The 23,737-nt window shown below is 42.5% G+C and overlaps 1 protein-coding gene across 6 annotated transcripts in view; it reads right to left on the bottom strand.

Moving 5' to 3' along the window:
- Nucleotides 1–21,023, bottom strand: part of ELN (elastin) — a 105,256-nt gene extending 84,233 nt beyond the window's left edge. For all 6 annotated transcript variants that reach the window (XM_088455262.1, XM_088455254.1, XM_088455238.1 and 3 more), the window contains exon 1: nucleotides 20,931–21,023. In XM_088455262.1, coding sequence (XP_088311388.1) covers nucleotides 20,931–21,009 — 79 coding nt within the window. In that variant the 5' untranslated portion in view covers nucleotides 21,010–21,023. The remainder of the gene's footprint in view (nucleotides 1–20,930) is intronic.
- Between the last annotated feature and the right edge of the window lie 2,714 nt (nucleotides 21,024–23,737).

Here is a 23,737-nt window from a genome sequence, read left to right on the forward strand (position 1 = left end):
GAATTATTTCTTCAGATCGAGATCTATAGAAATCTTGAAGATTGAGTTTCTGTTGGAAAAATGCTTCTGACAAATAATAGACCTGTAAAGGTGGAAGAGTACTGTAAGTTACTTGTTCACCTATTAGTTCTATGTACTATGTAAGGCGCTGCGGAACACTTATGGCGCCATATAAATAAAGGATAATAATAATAATAATAATAATAATAATAAAAAAGAGTAATGTGTGCTCTACAACTTGCTCTTACTGCAAATCCTGCTTTCCTCAGGGGTTTAGAAGGTGACTAAAGCTGCCTGGTGCAATAAACCAGCTGCTATCATGAGTTGTATAAAAGGGCTTACAGGAGACAGTACTGCAAGCCCCCTGTGCCCATAATAAACCCTCATCTCTGGGGCAGCTGTCCAGGGTTCTGACACTTTACAGCTTAGAGCTGCAGCTGTAATCTTCCATGCAGGCCTTTTGAAACAAGCACTGCAATGATTTATTGTGCCAATAGAGGTACTCAGTTGTCTCAAATGACCAACAGTTTAGTCTCTGTAACTCTTAATGGTCCAATAAAAAACCCCGTCAAACATGCTGTCAGTTACATCACTGGATATGGCATTGTTCATTTGTCTTGCTAAAAAAGTCATGTTGTGTTCTGCCTGCCCTGATGCTTCCCCTGCAATAAGCTCTGTGGAATGTGCAAGAAGAATGACTCTTTTCAGTTTATACTTTTGTAACTAAGAAAGTGAGCAGAACTTTTTTTGCTTTCACTTGAATGTACTGTAGGACAGCTATGTTTACTCAAAAGAAAATCACTGCCATTGTTTACTGCACACAGCCATCTTTCTGTGAAAGCCTGTCTCATGGTCCTAGTCACGGGTTTGGATCAATAAATAAATGATCCTGTAAACAACAATCTATGCTACATCTGGGATTTTACTCTTTACCCAAGTGCTGCCTCTGTGCTGCTCACGGCTTGATCACGGGTCTTTAATTCAACAGCTTCCGACACTTTACCCGGGATAAGAGGCGAACAGTACTATGGGTAATGTAATCTGCTACAGTGCAGTTACAGAATACAGGGACCTATTTACTAAGCTTTGGATGGAGATAAAGTGAATGGAGATAAAGTCCCAACCAGTCAGCTCCCAACTGCCATGTCACAGGCTGTGTTTGAAAAATGACAGGAGCTGATTGGTTGGGATCTTATCTCAGTTCACTTTATCTCCATCCAAGGCTTAGTAAATAGACCTCACAGTAACTATGTGGCTATGTGCATTGCTACTGTATGTTGCAGTTCCATATTTTATGAATCAGTACAAAATGAATGTTTCTTAGACGTCCATCTCATCAATGAATTAATTAAGCCAGTGGTTCCCAAACTGTGCGCCGTGGCACCCTGGGGTGCCTTGGGACACTTGCAGGGGTGTCTCTGGTTGGTAGTCCAGAACCAAATCAAAATATTTATGGTCAATGTAATGTAAATATGTGGACAAACAGAAGTGTAAACCTGTCCCCCACCACATAACTAAAGATGACAGGTAAGCACAATTTACTTAACTTTACTCTTTTACTAGATTTTTTTCTACATTTCTCTATAACATACTTAAACTTAGGGGTGCCGTGTAACCAATGCTGATACTCTAGGGAGCCGTGATTCAAAAAAGTTTGGGAACCACTGAATTAAGCTATGGCAACTGCAATGGTAAATTAGATGGAGAGTTTGGGATCAGAGCATTTTAAACCAGGTGGAAAGGTTTATGTTGGAGGGTATGAAGGCAGTGGATTGATCCCCTTCCGTAGGTGTACCCTGACGTTATTAGCTACTGTCCAACGTTATTCCATACCATCCAGTTAAACCAAAGAGCTATATCTCAGCAATATGTTGCAAATCTAACTATCCACATGGCAATTAAAATATCCTTCTCCACCTACTATACCTATAAAGAGTAAAGGTCTAATAAGAGAAGTGATAACTCAGAGATCGTTAGTCTTGCTGTAACTCAAATGTTGTCCTCAGCTTGTTTTATCACCTTGACTGCTGGAACAGAACTCAACCAACGTCTCCATAAAATATGTACAAACTGAGTGGTTTCACCGGAACACTTTTCATATTAGGATGAACACAATAAATCTAGAGCATTGATACTGCACCAAAGTGATCCCTTGGTATCAAGATTTACTGTGTGTGTTTTAATTCAAATGAAGTAATGGGGAAATATCCAATTAGCTGCAATAAGCCATGGTTGTGCGAAAAGTTTTCACCGCTGCTAACTTTTCGCGCGAAATGCGTATTGTGCTATCGTTTTAGCTGAGGCTTTTCACATGTGTGAATTCTCCATAGTCAAAAGCAGCAAAAGTTTTCACTATCTCAGGGCAGGTGAAAGGTTGTGCAAAGCCCCTTGGACACCCCCTTTAATGGCAAATCAGGTAAAAACAATTTTCTAATTAGCTTAATTGGGCCAATAATGACATCATTTTTGGGGTGAAAAAATAAAAAGTGTCGGAAAATGGGTTTAAAGTAGTGGGATTGGTATTTGGGGGGGGTGGTCTATGGATGGGACAGGTATTTGTAGGATTGCAGGTGGCTGCACCAGGTGTATTTTAATTGTTAAAATGACACAAAATTATACTTACACCCATTTTAATGTACCCCTAATTTAAATGCAGCATTTATTTTGGCTAAAAAAAAACTTGCTTTCTGTCATTTTGTTACTGTTAAAGAAAAAATATAACAGTCATTTGACACAATTTAAGAACCCCAAACCCTTTGATTATGTCCCTTAACACACATCTATAATGTTACCCAGTAGTGGTTGGACTTTTTTTGGGGGGTACAGGTAGTTTTCCCTTTTTTCACCTGTACTTTTCGCCACTAACAGCATGGAGAATTTTTGCCTGAAAGCCATATTGCGGCTTTTGCAATATGATAGCGCGAATAACAGGAGTGCAAAAAGTGCCAGATTCGGGCGAACGGTGCGAAAAGTTTACACACGTGAAAACCTAACTTTTTCACATCTACTTGGATATGGCCCCATGGCATCTTTGCAAATAGCCTGTGTTACTGGCTTAGCGTAGTTTATCACTTATAGAATAGTTTACAGCACTGGATTTCATTAGTACCCAACAAGTTAAACGAGTCCCTGCTTTCTGCAGTTGTGGTGCAAAAATGTCTGTCATGGAGAAAACAGGAGGCCAAATGTATCTGTAACAAATAGCTAATGGCACCTGACTTTTTCCAGTCATTTTTTTGATGTATAGTAGTTGTACTTCTTCCCTGTCTTTCTTTGCCCACCCCTACTGCTTACTCTGTTCTCTACAAGTGACCATCAATCACCCCATCCTGTATTCACTCACCAAACGGGTGCCTTGAGAAAATTCAGCTCCTGGTAGTATAAGGGGCGACCAAGCCTATGGGGGCCTGGCCTGGCCTGATTATGATGAACTTCTACATTTCTTCAGGAAGTGTCTGTTACTCTAGCAAGCCTGTGCCCCCACTCCCCAAACAGGCCTGGGCATGATATACCTCCCCCAAACCCCTCTCAGCACCCCTGACACCAGCAACAAGTGGCTGGAAGAAGCAGGATGTTCTGCTAGGTCGCACATTGAGGCCATATCTGTAGGACACTCTACTGCTACCGCAAGTAACTCATCACAAGAGTCAATTTAGGTGTAGAGAACCAGAATAAGACCTGCCAGCTGTTCCAGGAACAAAGTCCTCCTTAAACTTCCACATTCCTGTTCCTTGCACCACTAGTGCTGCAAGTATGCACTGTAATAAGTGATCATTGCAATGTACACTGAGATATACATTGCAGTGATCTCTTACACTGCATACTCACAGCACTAGTGATGTAGGGGACAGGAATGTGGAAGTTTAAGGAGGAATGTGTTCCTCGTATAGCTGGCAGACCTTACTCAGCTGCAGAGAAAGATGGGACATAAAGCAGCTAATGCCTTGCCTCTTCCTTAGAGATTGATCTTGGCTCGCTTTCTATGTCTGTCATACATAATGCTAGCAAAAACTGAAACCAGGCATTTCTACTTTGGAGGAACAGCAGGCAGCAGTGTGGACTGCAGGTGCTGGCAATTAACCAGACCCCTCTGGGATAATATAGCATATCCTCTGTAAAGGACCTCCCAAGTGTTCTACCATTAACCCTCAATGTCATTGAAGGCATGCAAAGAGGAGTATCATTTGTGCTTGCATGTTTTTTGGTAAAGCTATATTAAAAATAGTCCAGCCATTTCTAATGATAAGCCCAGTGTTGGACTTGGGCAAGAAGAGCCCCCCGGGGGATTTCAGTGGTAGGGGCCCATGCTTAAGAGGTGTGGTCACCCACCATAGAGCTTAGCCAACCTTTAGAGGAGGACATAACTTGCAGACAACATGTATATTACAGTGCCTGGGCCCATATATATAACCCAACTACTAAATTTGATTGGCAGGAAGGTAAATCTTGGTGTAGTTTCTATAGAAACAAATGAAGCACCCATGTTCATCCATGTTCTTGCTCTACCAGGTACCTGACAATGTACAGTACACTATTAGTGCAAGGTCTGGAACCTGATATTAGAGGGATTGGGGCCAGGGGTGTAGCGAGGGTGGTTCAAGTGGAGCATGTGCTCCGGGTGCCAAAATCGACAGAGAGCTCCATCCAGGGTTCCAGAATTCACAGTGTGACGGTCGCCTGTTATTTTTATCTCGGTTTGTTTGTTCTATATCCTAAATAAGTTATGAATCTGAGATCCGTTTCTACATTTCATTCTCCCTCAAGCTGCCCAGATTGCCTCCCCTCCCGCCCTCCCTCCTCTGTGATCATCTTCTGTCACCTCCCCTTACCTGTCAGATAGATCACACTCACTTCTCACCTCTTTAATTCCCTCCCCTCTCTACCCTGGGATTGGCTCTTTGCCCTTGTTCGCTCATTTCTTATTAGCTTCTGTCACCATCCCTATCCTCTCCTTTTCTTATTGCCTTCTGTCACTGGCCCTCTCTGAATGGCATTGCCCCTCCCCATTTCCTTTCATATTGGCCTCTATCATCTCCCCTCTCCGATTGGCACTTTTCTCTCCCCTCTCCTCTTTGATCCCCTCTCTCCATCTCTCTTCATTCATTCATTCATTCATTTATTCATTCATTCATTGTGCTTCAATGGACTTAATAGTTATACATCTGAGGTAAAATATTAAATTTCAATTATAAGGTATGAGTTTAAAAAAGTCACTGCTTTGCTATTTAAAGTAATGAGGTGTTCCCAGGCATGACGACACAGTGTTATTTGAAAGGTCTTTTAAAAAATATTGGGAGACCTGAAATAATAATAATGTTGGTAGACAGAACATGATTAGTAGTACTCACATTAATAAATGTCAGTGGTTCTCAAACTCGGTCCTCAGGGCCCCACACAGTTCACGTTTTCCAGGTTACCCAGCAGGTGCACAGGTGTATTCATTACTCACTGACACATTTTAAAAGATCTACAGGTGGAGCTAATTATTTCACTTGTGATTCTGTTAGAAGACCTGGAAAACATATACTGTTTGGGGTCCTGAGGACAGAGTTTGAGAACCTGTGATACAGGTGCAATGTAAATTTGCAAAGTAGGAGCATAGCTGAGAAGGGAGCTTCCCATAGGTGTTCATGCTCCAGTGATAGCTGCTTGGGGCAGTAATTGCAGTAATAAGCTGTGCACCCTATGGAATGTCACTCTAGCACATGTATTCTGTCAATTAAAGTTAAATGATAGGAATATAATAATAATAACAACAATGATTCAAAGGAGATAAAAGTCAGTTCCTAGGTGCTATACATAAATAAAGCAGTGCCAAAAGGAGCTACTCCTTAATGTCAGATCACCAAAGCATTCCATGCCCCCAATTGGACCTAAACACCCAGTGTGATACTGCCACTGTTTGCTGTTTTTCTCTTCACTTCAGTATTCCCCTACAGGCTGGCCATACCCCACTGGCATAGTTGAGTACAGGGGGGGGCGCTATGACATGCACTTTCTCCGCGCGCCATGGTTCCACGCTACTCCTCTGATTGGGGCCCACAGGCATTGGGGCCCAATGTACCTCTGTTGGCCAGACCGACTCTGGATATGCTCAACTGAATTAAAAAAAGGACTACTGACTGAATGTTTCACGGCATGGCTGGCCACCATTCCTACAAAGTAATGCTATTACAATGAATGCTCAATTTATTGAACTATTTGGGTTTCCAGATTTATTTTTACACCTGAATAATGGAACATCCTACTTCTTTTAAAAATGTAATTAATCTGATCTTTGAATAAACTCTAGTAAATAGGTGACTGCTTGGTCCCTTTAAGGCAGTCATTCTCAATTACAGTCCACATGTACCCCTAATAGGTCATGTTTGAGGGTATTCTCTCTGCTCAAGAACAAGCAGGAGTAGCTTAGCAATGTAAGTACAAGGCTAAACATATCTCTGTAGCCCACAATTGGGAACCATGAACACAGCTGAATTTTCTGTTATGACCACATCACCAAAGCATTCCATGCCCCCCAATTGGACCTCTACTCCCAGTGTGATACTTCCACTGATTGCTGTTTTTCTCTTCACTTCAGTATTCCCCTACAGGCTGGCCATACCCCACTGGCATAGTTGAGTACAGGGGAGGGGGGGAGGCGCTATGACATGCACTTTCTCCGGGCACCATGGTTCCACGCTACTCCTCTGATTGGGTCCCACAGGCATTGGGGCCCACTGTACCCCTGTTGGCCAGACCGACTCTGGATATGCTCAACTGAATTAAAAAAAGGACTACTGACTGAATGTTTCACGGAATAGCCGGCCACCATTCCTACAAAGTAATGCTATTACAATGAATGCTCAATTTATTAAACAATTTGGGTTTCTAGTTTTATTTTTACACCTGAATATTGAAACATCCTACTTCTTTTAAATATTTAATTTATCTGATCTTTGAATAAACTCTAGTAAATAGGTGACTGCTTGGTCCCTTTAAGACAGGGATTCTCAATTACAGTCCACAAGTACCCCTAATAGGTCATGTTTGAGGGTATTCCCTCTGCTCAAGAACAAGCAGTAGTAGCTTAGCAATGTAAGTACAAGGCTAAACATATCTCTGTAGCCCACAATTGGGAACCATGAACACAGCTGTATTTCCTGTTATGACCAGGTGCTGCTGTTCCTGATGCCTCTAGACAGCAAAGGCAGCCCCAAGATCACCCCCCATCCACACATGCACACACCCCCCACACCACAATTTGTCCATGGTGGCAATTCAATTCTGAGTGATGTCTACAAGCTGCTGGCATTCTGTCCATTTAGCTGGGAACTTGCGACAACCAATATAGCAGTGTTTCCCTTGCTCTCCCAGAGATGCTTAGGAAAATCTGCGATGTTGGGTTACGATAATTCTGAGTGATATTTTCAGCCACATATCACAGCTGCACATAAGTCGCAAACACTGTAGAGAATGAAAAATGAAGGATTATTGCTTTCTGTATTTAATTTATATCTTTGGTCCAGTCTGTTCCCCACTCCTTTAAGCCAGTAGCTGCTAGCCCAATACTCAGGCTCCCCAGAGTCAGATTAAAACCTAGGCAGTCGAAAACCCGGGCCCCCCCTTGCAAATTATCTCCTAATACATTTTTAATTTTACCAACCAACAGTTTTAAAAACCATACGTAGGTTGAATCAAATTTTTTTTTACAAACTGACAGTTTACAGAAGATGAGTTTTTAAGAGACAAAGGACCTTATTCAGAGGCGGCCGTACGGTCTACGACCGCACGGCCGCCTCGATGTTTGGCCAGTGCGCATGCGAGCTGTCGAGGTTGATTGACAGCTCGCCCCGTTTGGAAGGCGGGCCGGGAACGCCTACCGTTTGGGGGAGGCCCCACTGACATCACTAGTGATGTCAGTGGAGAGCTTCCGGCTCTGACAGAGCCAGAAGCTCTCCGGGGCTTACGACAAGTGAGACCCTACCCTATGTACTTTAAGTTGTTAATAGGTACATTACATTAATACAGTATTTTCTCTATAGAGTCTTCAATGTAAAATTTTCGTTTCTTTAAGTTGATTCATTTTTTCTATCTTTTGGAAACAATTTAGGAAAGCTAGATTGTAATTTTCTTTCAAAATCAAATCAATAATATTTTGATCCGTTGTTGCGGGGCCCTTAAAAGGCGCGGGGCCCATAGGCCGGTGCCAGCTCTGCCTATTTGTTAATGCAGCACTGAGGCTCCCCCATTTGTGCAGATCCTGTTGGGGTACAGGAGGACAAAGATAAGAATAGCGCATCTAATTCGCACATAGTGCTCGCAAGCGGGTCGATGGTCGGACAGTGTGCCGTGCACGAGCCACGGAGTGAGTGAGAACTTCACTTGCTGGGGGCTCGCAGCAAAACGGGGCGGCTGTCGATGTTGATCGACAGCTCGCCCCGTTTTGTAGGCGAGTTGGGGGGGGTGGCTGCACAAACGGAGGCGTTCCCGAAGGAACGCCTGCCATTTGTGGGTGGCCCCACTGATATCACACGTGTTGTCAGTGGTGAGTTTCTGGCTCTATTAGAGCAGGAAGTTCACTGGGGCTTGCGGTGGATGAGACCCTACCACAAGGGTCTCGTTGCAAGCCCGATGGTCGCGATTATCGGTCACCCACAGCTATGTGAGTGGCCTGGAGGCTGTGGAAAGCAAAAAAAAGGCCCGCCCTGAGTCAGAGCGAGCGCTCGCAAATAGCGGGCGCCTCTGAATCAGGCCCTATGTTGTGGTACTGGCTTTGTTATGTGTTGAAGCAAGCAAGTGAATTGCTTAATTCCCAACTTTAATCATTTGGGTAAATCTAATGTAACAGTTGGGGTTATTTCAGTAATATGTGGTGAAGAAATATGTGCAGACTAAACTTGACTCTATTTACTTTGAGCATAATAAATCAAGTTTAAGATTTAAAAAAACAAAACAGTGTCCATGGAAAATTATTTAATAGAAATGTCTGGCCAGCTTTTTAAATATAGTCACCAGACTAGATGATTTAAATGAAAACATTTTGCACTTATCCTTTGCATTCATGGTACTGAAGGAGAACTGTGGAATTTTAATCTTTTCACTGGATCAAGTGCAAAAAATATCAATTATTGTACAGTTGGTGCATTATAGGACCAATAAACCAAACACTAAAATGGCTTAAATAAGAAAGCTAGCATTAACATTACAAATATTTGTAGCTATATCTATATGTAAATTTCATTTTTACAGCTTTATGAAATGTCTGCAAGGTTTCAATGTCGCTAACAAACTTGGAGAACTGATCATATCTGCTCGAAAATCTGTGCTAGTGGGGGAAAGTATTTTTTCCTAATCACACCAAGCTCCCCGACTTCAAACCTCTTTATGACTAGTCTAAGCAGTATGCCAGGAGAGTTTTAGCTACTGAAGTGTCGACATTTTGCATGCAACAGTACTGTGCAGCTGCAACATGAGTGTTCAATCCACTAGCACCCTTTCCCTATGTCTATTGAGAGGCACTGCTATAATCTTCTCTAAAACTAAATAGCTGGAAACATAGAACAATAGTTTGTCCTTTGTTGTGTAGCAAATGTAAACAGAATATGAAATATCACTATCTTGAGCAGTTGCATGTTCCGGTAAAGCTGTCCGTCTGTTAGTCGATTACAGTGGAACATTTACTTACATTTGCTTCTAATCTGCCTACGCTTTGGCCTGTCTTGCCCCTCAGCTGCTTGGCAGCCAAGCTGAGCAAGATCTGGCCATTCAGTACGTGGGCAGAGTGGTCGGACCACTTGTGACTTGTTCTAGCCTGTGCGGTCAGAAGATATCTGTAGAAACAGGCCAGTAGTAGCCAACTCCTAACCGTACATTTCAACTTGCCGGTAACAATATGACCGATTGGCACTGCTATCATTTTGGGTTGGACACACTCCTACATAACAGGCCAATTGGCTGGTTTTATCGGCCACATTGCAGTATGTGTATTCAGCCTCCGAAAGATTCTAAACACATTAGAGAATTTGGCTGTATTGAAAGAGATCTTGAGAATGTCTACACTATTCAGCTTGTGTTTGCTGTTTAAAGGAAAACTCTTCCTTCCTACAATTATGCCCCTCCCCCACTATAGCAAAGTAAGAACACCCCATTTTGGTCTATCCGTAGCTGTTCAATAGAGCTCCATAGAAGTTGTTCCCTAGAACTCTTCTGAAATGATATAGATTTGCAATGAAATGAGTACTCTGTCTGTTGGATACTGACCGGAGATAGAGCAGGTATGACTATGAAACCCAAGTTTATGTTGGTGCTTAGAGGTTCCCATCACAATTTACGATGGAACCCAGACTATTCTAGTTATTCCCCTGGTCGTATTCCTGGCATGGTTGCCTACCTACCATATGAGCACATGGTATATTCCGGTACATTTATTTATACAAAGGTTACGGAAAGGTTAAAGTAAAGTACTGATCCGGCACATGTAACTCATTTACTCAGTGTACATTTATGTTGCTATCAAGTGCAAGGAGAGGAAATGTCTACACGGCTTAATGCTGCCACAGGCTTACATGGAAAGTAGAAGCACTGACAGGAAGGAATTTTAAATGCTCCTAGAGGCCATTATTATGTGTATGTGTTTAATTATTTCTCTAAAATGTTGATGTTTGTTTAAAGTAACCGATAATGCGTAGTACATGTAGCAGGCCACTATACTAGTGCCAATGTACAGCCCTAGTTCTGCAATGGTATCTTGCAGAGAAAAGCCAAGCCAAGACAGTCTGACTCTTTATTTGTGATAATATATATATATATATATATATATATATATATAAAAAACATACCAACACATACATAAACACACTCTATTTGCACCATTCTGCAGCACGAGGAAGGGCTATGGTTGCATGATTGACAGTGAATCGCGTCATCGTGGAACCACCTGACCCAAATTTGTGAGTCCTCTGGACATTCCAGGGGAGCAGACAACTATGTCCCAACCCAGTGACCCACCAATCAAAGAGGTATTACTGAAATACAGAGTTCTCTGCTTAGTTACCATTATGCATGCAGCATGCTGCACTGACTAATCCATAAACTATCACTAGATTAGATTTATTAGTGGAAGCTAACTTGCACATGGGTCACCAGTACCCTTATATAAAACCAGAAAACCTGACACAGACAAATAGTGTAGGTAATATACTTGTGCATTACAATTAGTTCAGATACAAGTTGGATATTTGCAGTCAGTAGCCACTATTATGCCAAAGGCAGAAATCTCTGGCTTTTCCCTGCCCTACTTTCTCATTTTCACAGATCCAACTATACCATTATTTGTATTTATTTTCAGTTTATATGAAGATTTGTTAGCTACATATCCTAAGATGCAGCTATGGCTCAGGGTGTAAAATCAAATAAACATGCAAGTAAATTTGTGTTACCCTACTGATGTCCTCAGGGAACCTAGCAGTGCATGTTTCCATGGTCTCCTCACAGAATCACAAGTAAAAAAATAACACTGGCAGTGGATCCTTTAAACTGTTTCAGCCCACGGAATATGGAAAACATGAGCTGTTAGGGTTCCCTGAAGACTTGTGTTGGGTACAGTAAATAATTAAATGTATTGGTCCCACAGACTAAGAACCTGTATACATTAGTGTAGAACAGTGGTTCTCAACTTCAATCCTCTAGTAATTCCAACTGGTCATATTTTCAGGATTTCTTTAGTCATGCAAAGGTGAGTTAATCTATTTTGCTGGGACAGTAACTATCCCACCTGTTTTCCACAGACAGAAATCCTGAAAACATGACCCATTGGGTAGCCTCCTTTCTGGCCTACCCAACTCCCATCTCTCTCCTCTCCGGGCTGTCCTCAATACTGCTGCTCGACTCATCTTTCTCTCCAAACACTCTACATCTGCCTCTTCTCTCCTACAAGCCCTACACTGGCTCCCCTTCCCCTTCAGGACCCAATTCAAGGGTCTCACACTCGCTTACAAAGCCCTCACACATTCCTCTCCCACTTGCATCTCCGACCTCATCTCGCTTCACTCTCCTGCCCGCCCTCTTCATTCAACTAATGGACGCCGTCTCTCATGCCAACTGATTACTTCCTCACTCCCACCTCCAAGATTTTGCCCGCGCTGCTCCCCACCTTTGTAACTCTCTCCCTCTCCCCATCAGACTCTCCACCTCTCTACAATCCTTCAAACGGCCTCTCAAGACCAACTACTTCGTCAAAGCCTTCCAGCTCTTATCCTAACCCAATAGTCCATGCTCCCTCCTCCCTATCTACCCCATCTGTGTCACGCCTGTTTGTCTGCACCTCCCCTTTAGAATGTAAGCTCTTGCGAGCAGGGCCCTCTACCCTCTTGTGCTTCTCCATACATTATTTTCATCTACTTCTTACTCCCCACTAGGGTACCTAACACTTGGATGCTTATGCTCTGTTGCTTATTTGAGTGTTATGGTCACCAATGTAGCAATGTATATTATACCTGTCCTTGTCCTCCATTGTATTTGTATTGTACTGTTAGTCACCTTTTTGATTATGTACTTTGTAAGGTTCTGCGGAACACTTGTGGCGCCATATAAACGATAATAATAATAATAATGCTTGAGTATTGTAGTTGAGAACCGCTGGGTACAAAAATAACTCCTGTTTAAAGCTCATTCTCCTGGCCACCTTGTAATACTGTGATCAATTAATAAAACTCCATTATATTGGACTGAAGATGATTATAAATGCTACAGGTAATGATGAATCTGATGCTAACCAAAGCAAACTTTTTTTTAAACTAGTGTGTGTATGGATTCATTAGTATTTGTACTGACAGATATTAAGGAATTAAATGGCTGATCTGAAATCCACGAGTTCAAGGAGATGCCTACTCTCCGACAGTGCAAGGCTCATTTATTAGCTCAACTGTGTCCGTGAGGGTGAAACGTAAGAATGGGGGATGGATATCAGTGTAGAGACAGAGACCGCCACCATCACCTATATGAGCGTTGATGAGTAACCCTTTTCATGCTGAGATCCATTTGCTCAGCAATCAATTCTGTAATTCGATAAACAACTAAATGATTTGGGCCGGTGGCCCCCTAAGCCTCTGGACCCCATAGCAATTGCACCAACTGCACCCATTATAGCTACTCCCATTTTAGAAGGTAAGCTGACATTAGATACTCATAGTCTATGTGTTCAATGCAGAAGATATGGGCAGATGTTTAGACCTGAGTAAATTTGAAAAGGCCAAAATGTTATGGTTAGACAAATGGGTCAGAGCTACATAGCTTGTGGGATGCTCAAGGTCAGTGGTGAGTTCATAATGACAGTAGTCTGAGGAAGGAAAGACCATGACTTCTCAATAGGGTGTTGTGCAGCAAAGACCAGGGCCGGCTTGAGGGTTGTTTTAGCAGAGCAGCTGCACAGGGGCGGGGTCCACAAGCCAACACAACCTGGCCTTCTCCGGAGGTGTCTCACAGTGCACGAGAACCCTGCCCTTCACATACCGGCTTGTGTTTATGGGATGAAATCAGGGGAAGGGTAAGGGGGAAGAAGGGGGCAGTAGGGAAGGGGTGGTGCGGGAGGGCAGTGGCGGCAGTGTAGCACAGGGCGCAAGTGGACCTAGGGCCAGCTCTGGCCAAGACTCAACAGTTCAAGAAGTCAAGGAAAGCTATCCCATCTTGTACAAACCAACAGAAGGGCTACTATGGCACAAATCACACAACATTTTAATGATGTTGGGAGTAATGTGTCAGGACAGTGCATCAAACCTTGCTTTGTATGGGGCAGTGTAGCCTTAGGGCATGCCGGGGGCCTATGCTAACCCCTGTCCACTGTCGACATCACCTACAATGGGTGCGCAAGCATCATAGATGGACCTTGGATCCATGAAAGCAGTTGTCCGGTCCGATGAACCATGTTTTCTGTTGCATCATGAATATGGCAGGATACGTGTGCGCAGTTTAATTATAAAAAGAGATGGAACCAGGATGCCTTGTTGGGAGAAAACAAGTCGGTGGAGGGAGTGTGATGCTTTGAAAATGTTCTGCTTGGATTCTTGAGATCCAGTCATTAAGGGGGACGTCAGTGTTGCGTACCAAGTTCATGGTAAAAGTAGTCTCCGAATGCAGGGGCGTCTTTAGAGAGGAGGGGGCCCATGTGCATTCCTCGTTCAGGGCCCCCTCCTCTCTTCCCGGCGGCCTGCAGCTGACTACCGCGGCTAGCCAGCCACCGGAGCATTAGTAGACTCTGGGCACTAGAGTGTGCCCAGAGTCTACCGCGCATGCGCGAAATGCCGGAATAATGGCCGCCGCAGCCATTTTTCCGGCTTTTTGTACAGCGCCGACACCCGGCGCAGGACCATGAAGAGGTAAGTTTTAAGTAATATGGGTGCAGGACCTGGACTCGGGGGCCCGTGTGCACTGCACACCCTGCACCCATTATAGATACGCCCCTGCTCCAATGTAAGTGGCCTCGTTCAGCGGGATGATGCACCCTGCCACACTGCATGAATTGTTTAAGAATGGTTTGAAGAGGAAGAGGTCAAGGTGTTGCTTGCTGATTGGAGAACTACTGCTATAGTAGCTCACTCAACAATTATAAATCAGTGTGGCATAGAAAGGGCTCATGGGCTAAATAGTTAGTAGTCGCCTGCTGAGCATAAAACAAATGTAGTGAATATTTAGTGCAGGCTGGAGGTTGGGGATGATGGTGTCTTTGAGTTTAGTAAGGGAACAGTGTTGGAGAATAGTACAGAAACCATTTTTGTAGGTAACAGTAACAGCTATACTGCTGCCACATAGAGAAATTATCCAGTTGGGGGTAGTTGTGTAGGAATGGGTATGAAATACCGCTGGCCGCATGGAGCAGAGCAGAGTGCGACGCAGCGGAAGCCCGACAGCGCTGGAAATCCCGATCGTGGATAGGTAAGTATCCACTAACCTAACCCCCCTAACCCTCCTTAGGGGTGCCTAACCCTAACTTCCCCAAGTGCCTAACCCTAATCCTCCCTCTAAGTGCCTAACCCTAACCACCCCCTTCCCCGCTACCTAAACCTAAGTCCCCCGGGGGGGTGCCTAACCCTAAGTCCCCCCCGGGGGTGCCTAACCCTAACCCTCCCTCCCCCTAGCCTAACCCTCCCGGGGGGTGCCTAACCCTAAGTCCCCCCGGGAGCCCTAAACCTAACCCTCCCCCCCCGCGGCTGTCCGCTCGCGGCGCCCAGCATCACTACAATCGTGTTGCCGGGCGCCGGTCTCCCGGCGTTGGGGAAATGCGGGCGTCTACATCTAGACGCCCGGCATTTCACCCATGCCGGGATAAGACAGTCGGGAAGCCGGCTGCCGGTATATAGGCAGTCGGCTTCCCGATTGCATCCCGTTGTGTATTTCAATTGAAAACCTTCCTGTAGCTTGAAACTTGAAGAGTGAAAGTATCCTTCATTTTTTATTAAGAGCTTTCTTTCACCTAAATAGTATTTCCTTTTATTTTAGCATTGAACCAAATTAAAAAAAAAAAAGATCTCTTGCCAAACCTCATTTTACAGTATCTTCTGGAAAGGATATGCCTAAAAACCTTTTAAGAGCACCACTGGGAGATGTATCATGTGTCAGAGTCTGCTGGATCCAAATCTGGTGCAAGCATGGACCAGCCCTGTCAAAGTATAATATTGCATTGGTTTAAGTGAGGATAGTTTCAGCTAGTGATTCTTGTGCTGTAACAGTCCACTTTTGCAGCAAGGCCAATAATAAATAGCCGTCAGGGAGTCTAGAACATTAATAAAGAGCAATATCTGGGCAAAATGTCTGACATTTCACAGAATATGTTTATGCTACAGTTATATGTTAATATACACAGCTGCTATTATATGAGCCTTGCACTGCCATACAATTAAATGAACTCCTGTAGAGCAGTGTTCAGTTTTGTAAGCTCCATCGTGTAAATAAAAAAATGGGCAAATGCTCAGTTCCCGAGCAATAGAAAATCACATTTCATAAAGGTTCCTCATCTACCAATGATATCTACATATTTACAAACCATGGCACATTAATGAAGCTCAGCTAAAGATCTCATGTACAATGTCCTTATATTATCATTTCTGCTGTAATCATTTCACCGGGGAGTCACTGATGTTTCACAATCCTAAAAAAAAAAACCCCAACAAAACGCAGAACAATTCCTACAGATCTATGACAGCACATCTGTTATTGTTCATTTTTTATGTCGCTATTTATTTAACGTCACTTCAGAAAACTAGAACGTCCTCTACAGATCTGGGTTTAACGTTTCCATTAAGGAATTTTTTATTTATTTATTTTACAAATGTGCAGTGTTACTATATGGGTCTCACTTCTTTCATAAGACTTGGAGCACAGTAATAATTGGTGAGTATCAAGTGCGCATTAAAAACAAAAGATTGCAACAGAGAGAAAAGTCAATGAAAGGGATGAGATGTGAGGCTGTCCAGAGTACAACATCTGCTAAACAGCACTAAGGGGTCTATTCACTAAGCAGTGTTAGGAGACAGAGTGAAAAGTGATAAGGTGCCAGCCAATCAGCTCCTAACTGCCATCTGTGTTTGAAAAATGACAGTTGGGAGCTGATTGGCTGGCATCTTATCACTTTTCACTCTGTCTCCTAACACTGCTTAGTGAATAGACCCCTTAGTATTGTCCTGCTCCTAATATCAGGGCCGTAGCTAGGGTAGTGCAGTCGGTGCCATCGCACAGGGCACCACAGATCAGGGGGCGCTATTTGTGCCTATCAAATTTCTGTTTATTATCATTCTTGCTTGTAGCTTCCTCTTATTTCATCCCTAGCATCTCCTGGCCTCTCCTATCTCTTCCCTGGCCCCTCCCCATTAAGCCATGGCCCTTTTTTGGGTGCATTATGTCCCTTTGAAAAATGAGGGGGCGCCAATGCTCTTTCTGGCACAGGGCACCAAAAAGTCTAGTTACGGTTCTGCCTAATGTATACTGCATAGTATTGCTTAACCCCCATAATAAAGATATTTAAATTCATCATCATTCCTGAATGAAACTGAAAACCTTGTCCTATTAACCCATATAGTTCTAGAAACAAACCGATCTGCCAAAGGCAAAGTAGTAGGTACTTTTAAAACTTTTTAACATGACTGTGCACTTTTGGTCCATTAACTCCTGTGATGACCTTATTGAGGCAGTGGGTTCAATCTGTAGCTAGGTATTCCCTGTCTGCGAGGCACTGGCCCTGCTGCTCCGTAGGTGTGCAGGTCAGTGCTGAGGGGAAATGGTTAACAGCTCCAGCAATTGCTTTCGTGTCAGATGTGAATGTGTCAGCTTTCACTTGTGAGTTAAAGCTTTTGCTTCCCTTGACAGAAAACATCTGGAATTTCCAGAGAAACAGATCTCTACTACAGTTCTCTTTGAGAGCAGCTTTCAGCTAAACCTAAGAATAACATGGATAGAGATCACCTCAATAGGACACGTTCTGCTGAACTTTTCAAAAACATGAGCAAATTATTTGATGCTGTGAGTTATGAATAGCAATCTTCTCCTACAATATGCTCAGCTGAGGTGGTCTATAACATGAGTGATCACTACTGTAAGTACAGAAGCATGTTGGGGGTAACAATCCCTGAAACATGCAACAGAACCAGAGCACTAAATAGATTTGTTCGCTCTGTTCGCTCATTTGTAACTAAATGAACCTAATATTTACATTGCCCCCTTAAGATTTGCTCCCTTTGCATCTGCCCATATCGCACTGCCCTGGGTACGGCCCTGAGCAGAACTAGGCTAAAACATGGGCACTGATCCATTCCACGGAACATGCGAAACTGAGCTAATCCGCAACATGAAACACCATTGAATGGAGTATGCTAACCTAAACTTGGACTGTAATCTCTTCAAGAGAATGACCACGGTTAATCCTGAATTAATCTATATAGGGATTTCTCAACCTTCTTTTATCATGTACCATGTTATGATCAGGAATATTAGCCAAGTAGCTACTATTGCTTATCAATTTATCCTAATAAAAGTCTTGATTCTGTAAATTTATCCCAAATACCCCATGAATCTGTGTTGTGTGTTTATGGGAGTAAAAGTACTATGACAGGATGACAAACAAGGAACTATGAAGTATGATTACTTCACAGGAATTCATTTTGTTAGTGTTTATCTATGAGCTGGAACACACAACACAAAAATGTCATAAAATAAATCTTAAAGTGAAGCTATCACTTTGTGATATGATAGAGGAGACCACTAATTATGTATACAAGCTATGACAAACAGTAGGCCGCTATTAATAAAACATGCAGCTTAGCTATACCATCTACCATGGAGAAAACATATACTACAGTTTCAGTTGTGTCTCTGGGATTTTGAAAATAATAAGGTGTCCAAAAAATAAATGCAAAGCAACCTGTCATTTATCACTCATAAAGCTGATGACCATTTAAATGATCATTTCTCTGTAGACAGACTGCAAAGATGCCCAAGATAGAGGAGCGTGCTTTCACAGAACACGTTTGGTATCTAAACTAAATGCCTCACTATTCCTAGAATCTTTCCCAATCTGTTATACATTTACCATAAACACATTTTCTATTGCAATGAGAAATGTTTATAAACCATATACATGTATAGCATAACTTGGTATCACATCACTCAATGCATATTGTGCAAAGTCACTCAGTATTAGGAACAATGCTACACTATAATGAGACCCTGTTTTCTTAGTGATTTGCAGAACTAGCAGTCTGTGGTATCATGTTGCATTAAATAAAAACACACTCTGAAAACAAACTTCATTGTAGTATATTGGAAAAACAGGAGGTAATGTTGACGGCAGCATTGCTTGCACATAAGGAAAGCACATGTTGGATGTCGCCTTTTAGTTGATATGTGAAATAGCCCTCTCTGTAGTTGGGAACATGTTTACATATCATAATTACATGTATACTCAACTGTATCATCCTCAATTAGTGTAGAATGTGTATTTTAACCCCAGTGAACTTCAAATCATATGTGCACAGCTTTCTCTAATAAACAAGACATACGGTTGTAAATCACTGTGAAATTCACTTTCAAATGCACTTACGATCCATGTAAACTTGGCAATGATTCCTGCACTTGTTTCCTCTGTGAGACCAGACCCAGCCCCTCTGTCAGTGATATAGTATTCATCTGACTGTGCAAGTCTATTAACAAACTCATGGCTGCGCCTATGCATTGCTAGATGAGAGACTACACTGACATTTGCTGAGCAGAACAATTTTAAACAAAGTTGACTGATTTTCGTGTGCTAAGCTTGTTTCTTTGGCATCCAAGAGGAGGACCAGCTCTCTACCTGTATGTAGGTATGTGCCTCTTATATGCTATCTCACTAATGCTGGTCATACATTGTCAGATAAAATGTCTGTCAGACCTACAGACATTTTATCTGACTACCTGAACCCAGCAGATATAGTATAGTTCTTCTGTAAACTGAGATATCACAGTGTATGTCCACAATATCTGCGTTCCCCCCTTTGGGGAGAAAACATTTCTACATTCCTCCCCTGTGGAGGAACAAGGGAAATGTTGCACAAATAATCTGTGGATCGGGCCGATAATTGCATAATGCATGTCCTAAATAAGGGGGAGATGTATCAAACCTTGGAGAGAGATACAATGAAGAAGTTGCCCAAAGCAATCAGTCAGCCTTTTACTGTTATTAATCTAGCACAGTCTATGAAATGACAGAAGCGTATTGGTTGATTTGGGAAACTTCTCCACTCTATCTCTCTCCAAGGCTTGATACATCTCCCCTTAATAAACTGTCTTGCTTTAATATAAAAGAGTGTAAATTTGCACAAAATATGCATGCTGATTAAAAGCCAACACAGGTTTCAATTGCTTGTACAGTACGTCGCTCGGTGATGAGGTTGTTGCTGCTACAGTTAAAATATCATTGGTAATACCAATATAATCTCACTGGCAATTATATATATAGAGAGAGAGAGAGAGAGAGAGAGAGAGATAGAGAGAGAGACAGAGAGAGAGAGAGAGAGAGAGAGAGAGAGAGAGAGAGAGAGAGAGAGACGTTGAAGTTAGCTTGTAGCTGTCATCTAACAAAATATTCACACATCTACACCTCTAGTTTATTTCAATTTTGAAACAATGTGTCCTCTGGCAGTGAACAGGTTAAATACGTGGGCCCAGGGGTTTAATCCAGAACATGTACCTGTGATACGTCTGCACTTCTTACCCAATGAGTCTCTTTGATTTTTTGTTTTTCATTTAAAAGGGTACTGTATACTGATCCCGGGGCCCCACACTGTTTAAGTTTCTTTACGCTGCTTGTGAATGTCAGTGTCATATGTAAACTGAGTGAATTCACATCTGTTTGCAAAAAAGCATTAGTTACTCCAAGAGTCAAACATTGGCTTTAAACTGTGTTTTGTAGCAGTGCTGTGTGTATCCGCAGCTGAGATGGAAACGCAGGGTTTGAAGTGAAATGATCAGTCAGGATACAGACAGCTCCCAAGCAGGTTATACCTTTCCTAGATCTGGGTTTGAGCTGCAGGGGTCTGGGCGTGACTTATGGAAGGTACAGTATGATGCCCTGCATTGCATGGACTAAGAATAATAACACGATTTGTGATTATCTCTGCATGATGAGCCAAGTCTTCTGTAGATATAGTACTATAAAATGTGATGTGTGTGAAGAATTGGTGAATGCAATGTACAGTATGCAGCCCTACAGATACTGTATATACTGTATGACTATTTTAGAATGAGCAATGCAATGGTATGGAGATCACTCAGTGAGTGACAAGTAATAAATGTGTTATGCATCCCTGAAAAGCATTTTAAGGTTAACCTACATAACATGGGACAAATGAATGACCCAGGGTGACAAGGCCAGGTCTCTTAAGTCTACAAAGTTAGAGTAAAGTGCACTGGTCTACATGGACACTCACCTCCTTGTAGAGTAGTTTGGCAGAAGGCAAGCAGCAGGACAAGGCTCCGCAGCGGAGCGGCAGGCCGTATGCTCTCCATGTCTCACAATGCCCCCGTCCCCTCACACATGCTGGGTTTTATCCCGCCGCTCAGCTCACATCCCTAACAAGGGAGGGGCAGTGAGAGACACGACGTCATTCTAAGAGTGCCAGCAGCCCCATCCCACCCCCTTATTATTGGGAGAGGAGGGGGGAATATTTTATTTTGTTTTGTTTCCTTTTTTTCTTTTCTTTTTTTTTTTTTTCATTTTTCTTGGCTGACGTTCTGCAATTCTGGCTGAAATAGACATGGGAGCAGAGCCAGGGAGGGGGGGGTGCAGAATTCTCCGCTCTGGGTTTATCTGTCTCTTATTCTCTGTCTGTCTGTCTATCCCTCCACTCGCTTCGCAGAGCATTTATCAAATTAATTTGCTAGTTGTACACTGGGGCAAAGAGATATTCCAGTTTTTATCAATGAACTCATCCTGATACTTTCAGGCACAGGTGCAGGACTTGTAGTGGGAATGTGCCTTCAGCAAAGTATTTCCAGCATGTTGAAGTATTTGCACTTGAGGAAAAAGAAAGCATTTGCTTTGATTATTAGAGTATATCACATAGTTAAGCAATAAAATGCCGTGTACAATTATCCAGTTCATAGTACCTCTATACTGCTAAATGAAACATAGGTTTCTAACATGTCCCCAAAACCTGTTGTTGATTATGATGGTAACTTACTGTATGTTGACTCTGAAGCACATTTACATGTGAACTCTGATCATATGCATTATCCTGAACCAGACATTAACGAGCAGCCAGCAGGGTCACTGTTAAGTGTTAATACTGCACAATGTAATTAGCTTGTTTTATCTACTGATACAAATTCTATTTGATATATTATTGCACAGATGTGTTTTTATTTATGGTTGACATGTATAAATACACTTTTGGATGGCAATTCTCTGCCTTATTCAACTGTAATAATGCAAACAAAAAGAACATATGATAGTCAATATGCTATTTACACACAAGTCAAATGTCTTCATGATTTCCCAAATTGTCATACATCTAGCATGAGGTTCCGTATTTGGAGTGTCTAATGCTTTAACAAGACACATTGGTATAGAGCAGACTTAGACCTAGGTTACATTGGGGATTTTCATTGATCATTGCGTCAAAATTGCATCAAAATCACTTGCAATCAGTCATTTATAAATGTAAACAGCCAACGCTGTTGTGAGGTTGTTCTGTTCTGTGGTTGTAATGAAAATCACACAGTATGCTGCCATCTTTGGTCACAGCTGGAGGATAGTATGATACCATTAGCTGGCCTCACGGGGGCAGGCTGCTACATTTCTAACCAGTCAAGCAATTTGGACCTGCATCCACATTCGAGCAATCATTCATCAAATTGGCCAACATAGTCTCTTGAAGGCTTACCAACAGGCCATGAATTAATCCAGCATTCACAGACATATTAAAGAGCATGAAAGCTCTCCTTGGTTGCATCTCACTAATTATTACTCTTAGCTGTCAGGCTGAGAGACAGCAGATGTACTTTACTGTAGAGAGTCTTCTAGGGTAGGTTGTGAGGTGACTGTAGCCAGGAAGTGACCACACTCACACTGATCAGAGGAAGCTGCACTCAGTCTTCTTTTCTTGAAAAAGTATCTCTGGAAACCAGTTTGTCCTTGCTGCTTTATTCTACCACTGCCACTAAAGATATGGTTTCAACAAAGGAAGACTAACACCGGCTTCCTTTGAATGGCGTGATTACTGCCGCATCCTGGTAACTTCTGACATTACTTGTTGGAGCAGCATCATGAACCAGAAATCCGGGATCAGTACCCAGGTGGAGCTGAGGAATAGCTCACAACTAGAGTTGTACATAAAAAGATATAGGAACCTACTTATTGTTTATCAGGGGTTTTACCCGATAAGTGACAAATCATTATGCATTGTGTTTAGCGCCGACATATTTACCAATCATTATTATTATTACAAAGTTTCTGCAGCGCTTCTACTGTAGCTTGTTTTCTAGACAAGCGCTTCGAAAAAGAGGCTACACTGGCAAAGCAATTATCCATTGAAAAGTCACCAGTTGACACTAATGCACATGCATGGCCCATTCACTACTGGTATAACTCACTGTTGCCAGAGCTTTACCAATGGGAAATGGCAGCTAATGCCAATTTGAAGATGGTGCTAGACACCGGGGGTATGCTGATTGGGAAATTGGATAATTTATCATCCCCATAGAGATCTATGGGGATGGAGATTTACACTGTTACCAAGTAAACATTGGAGAAATCCATGATTATACCGATGTCAGGGTTCGATTAAGAAGCCCAAATATTGTTTACGGAGGACAGGTGCTTTTGTACATTGGAAATGCCTTGGATATAGTTAATCAGTATGGGATTTGATGATGTGATGCCTACATCCAATGAGAGCATGCCCTCTTTCACCTGGTATGTTCCCAGCTGACGAGCATCTGGGTCTAACAATACAAATAGTGATATGCAGCTTTTCTTTTGTGGGGTTCACGCTTGAAAGATGTGAAGAGCAACCGACTGATTTAATGATTTAGGAAACGATGCACAGCAACGATAGCTCCCATACACACTTACCAATGGGCCGCACAATATGTCTGTTCAGAGGAACCCATTTAAATATGCCCACACAGTTTTACTGACATTTTCAAAGATTCATGTGTCCATCCTATCATGCAGCCTTTAGGTCATCTATACACACAACAATGTAAGGACGACATATCTGCATGATATATCGCA

The sequence above is a fragment of the Taudactylus pleione genome, unplaced genomic scaffold, assembly GCF_031769625.1.
Source record: "Taudactylus pleione unplaced genomic scaffold, aTauple2 ptg000040l, whole genome shotgun sequence".
NCBI classification, from domain to species: Eukaryota; Metazoa; Chordata; class Amphibia; order Anura; family Myobatrachidae; genus Taudactylus; species Taudactylus pleione.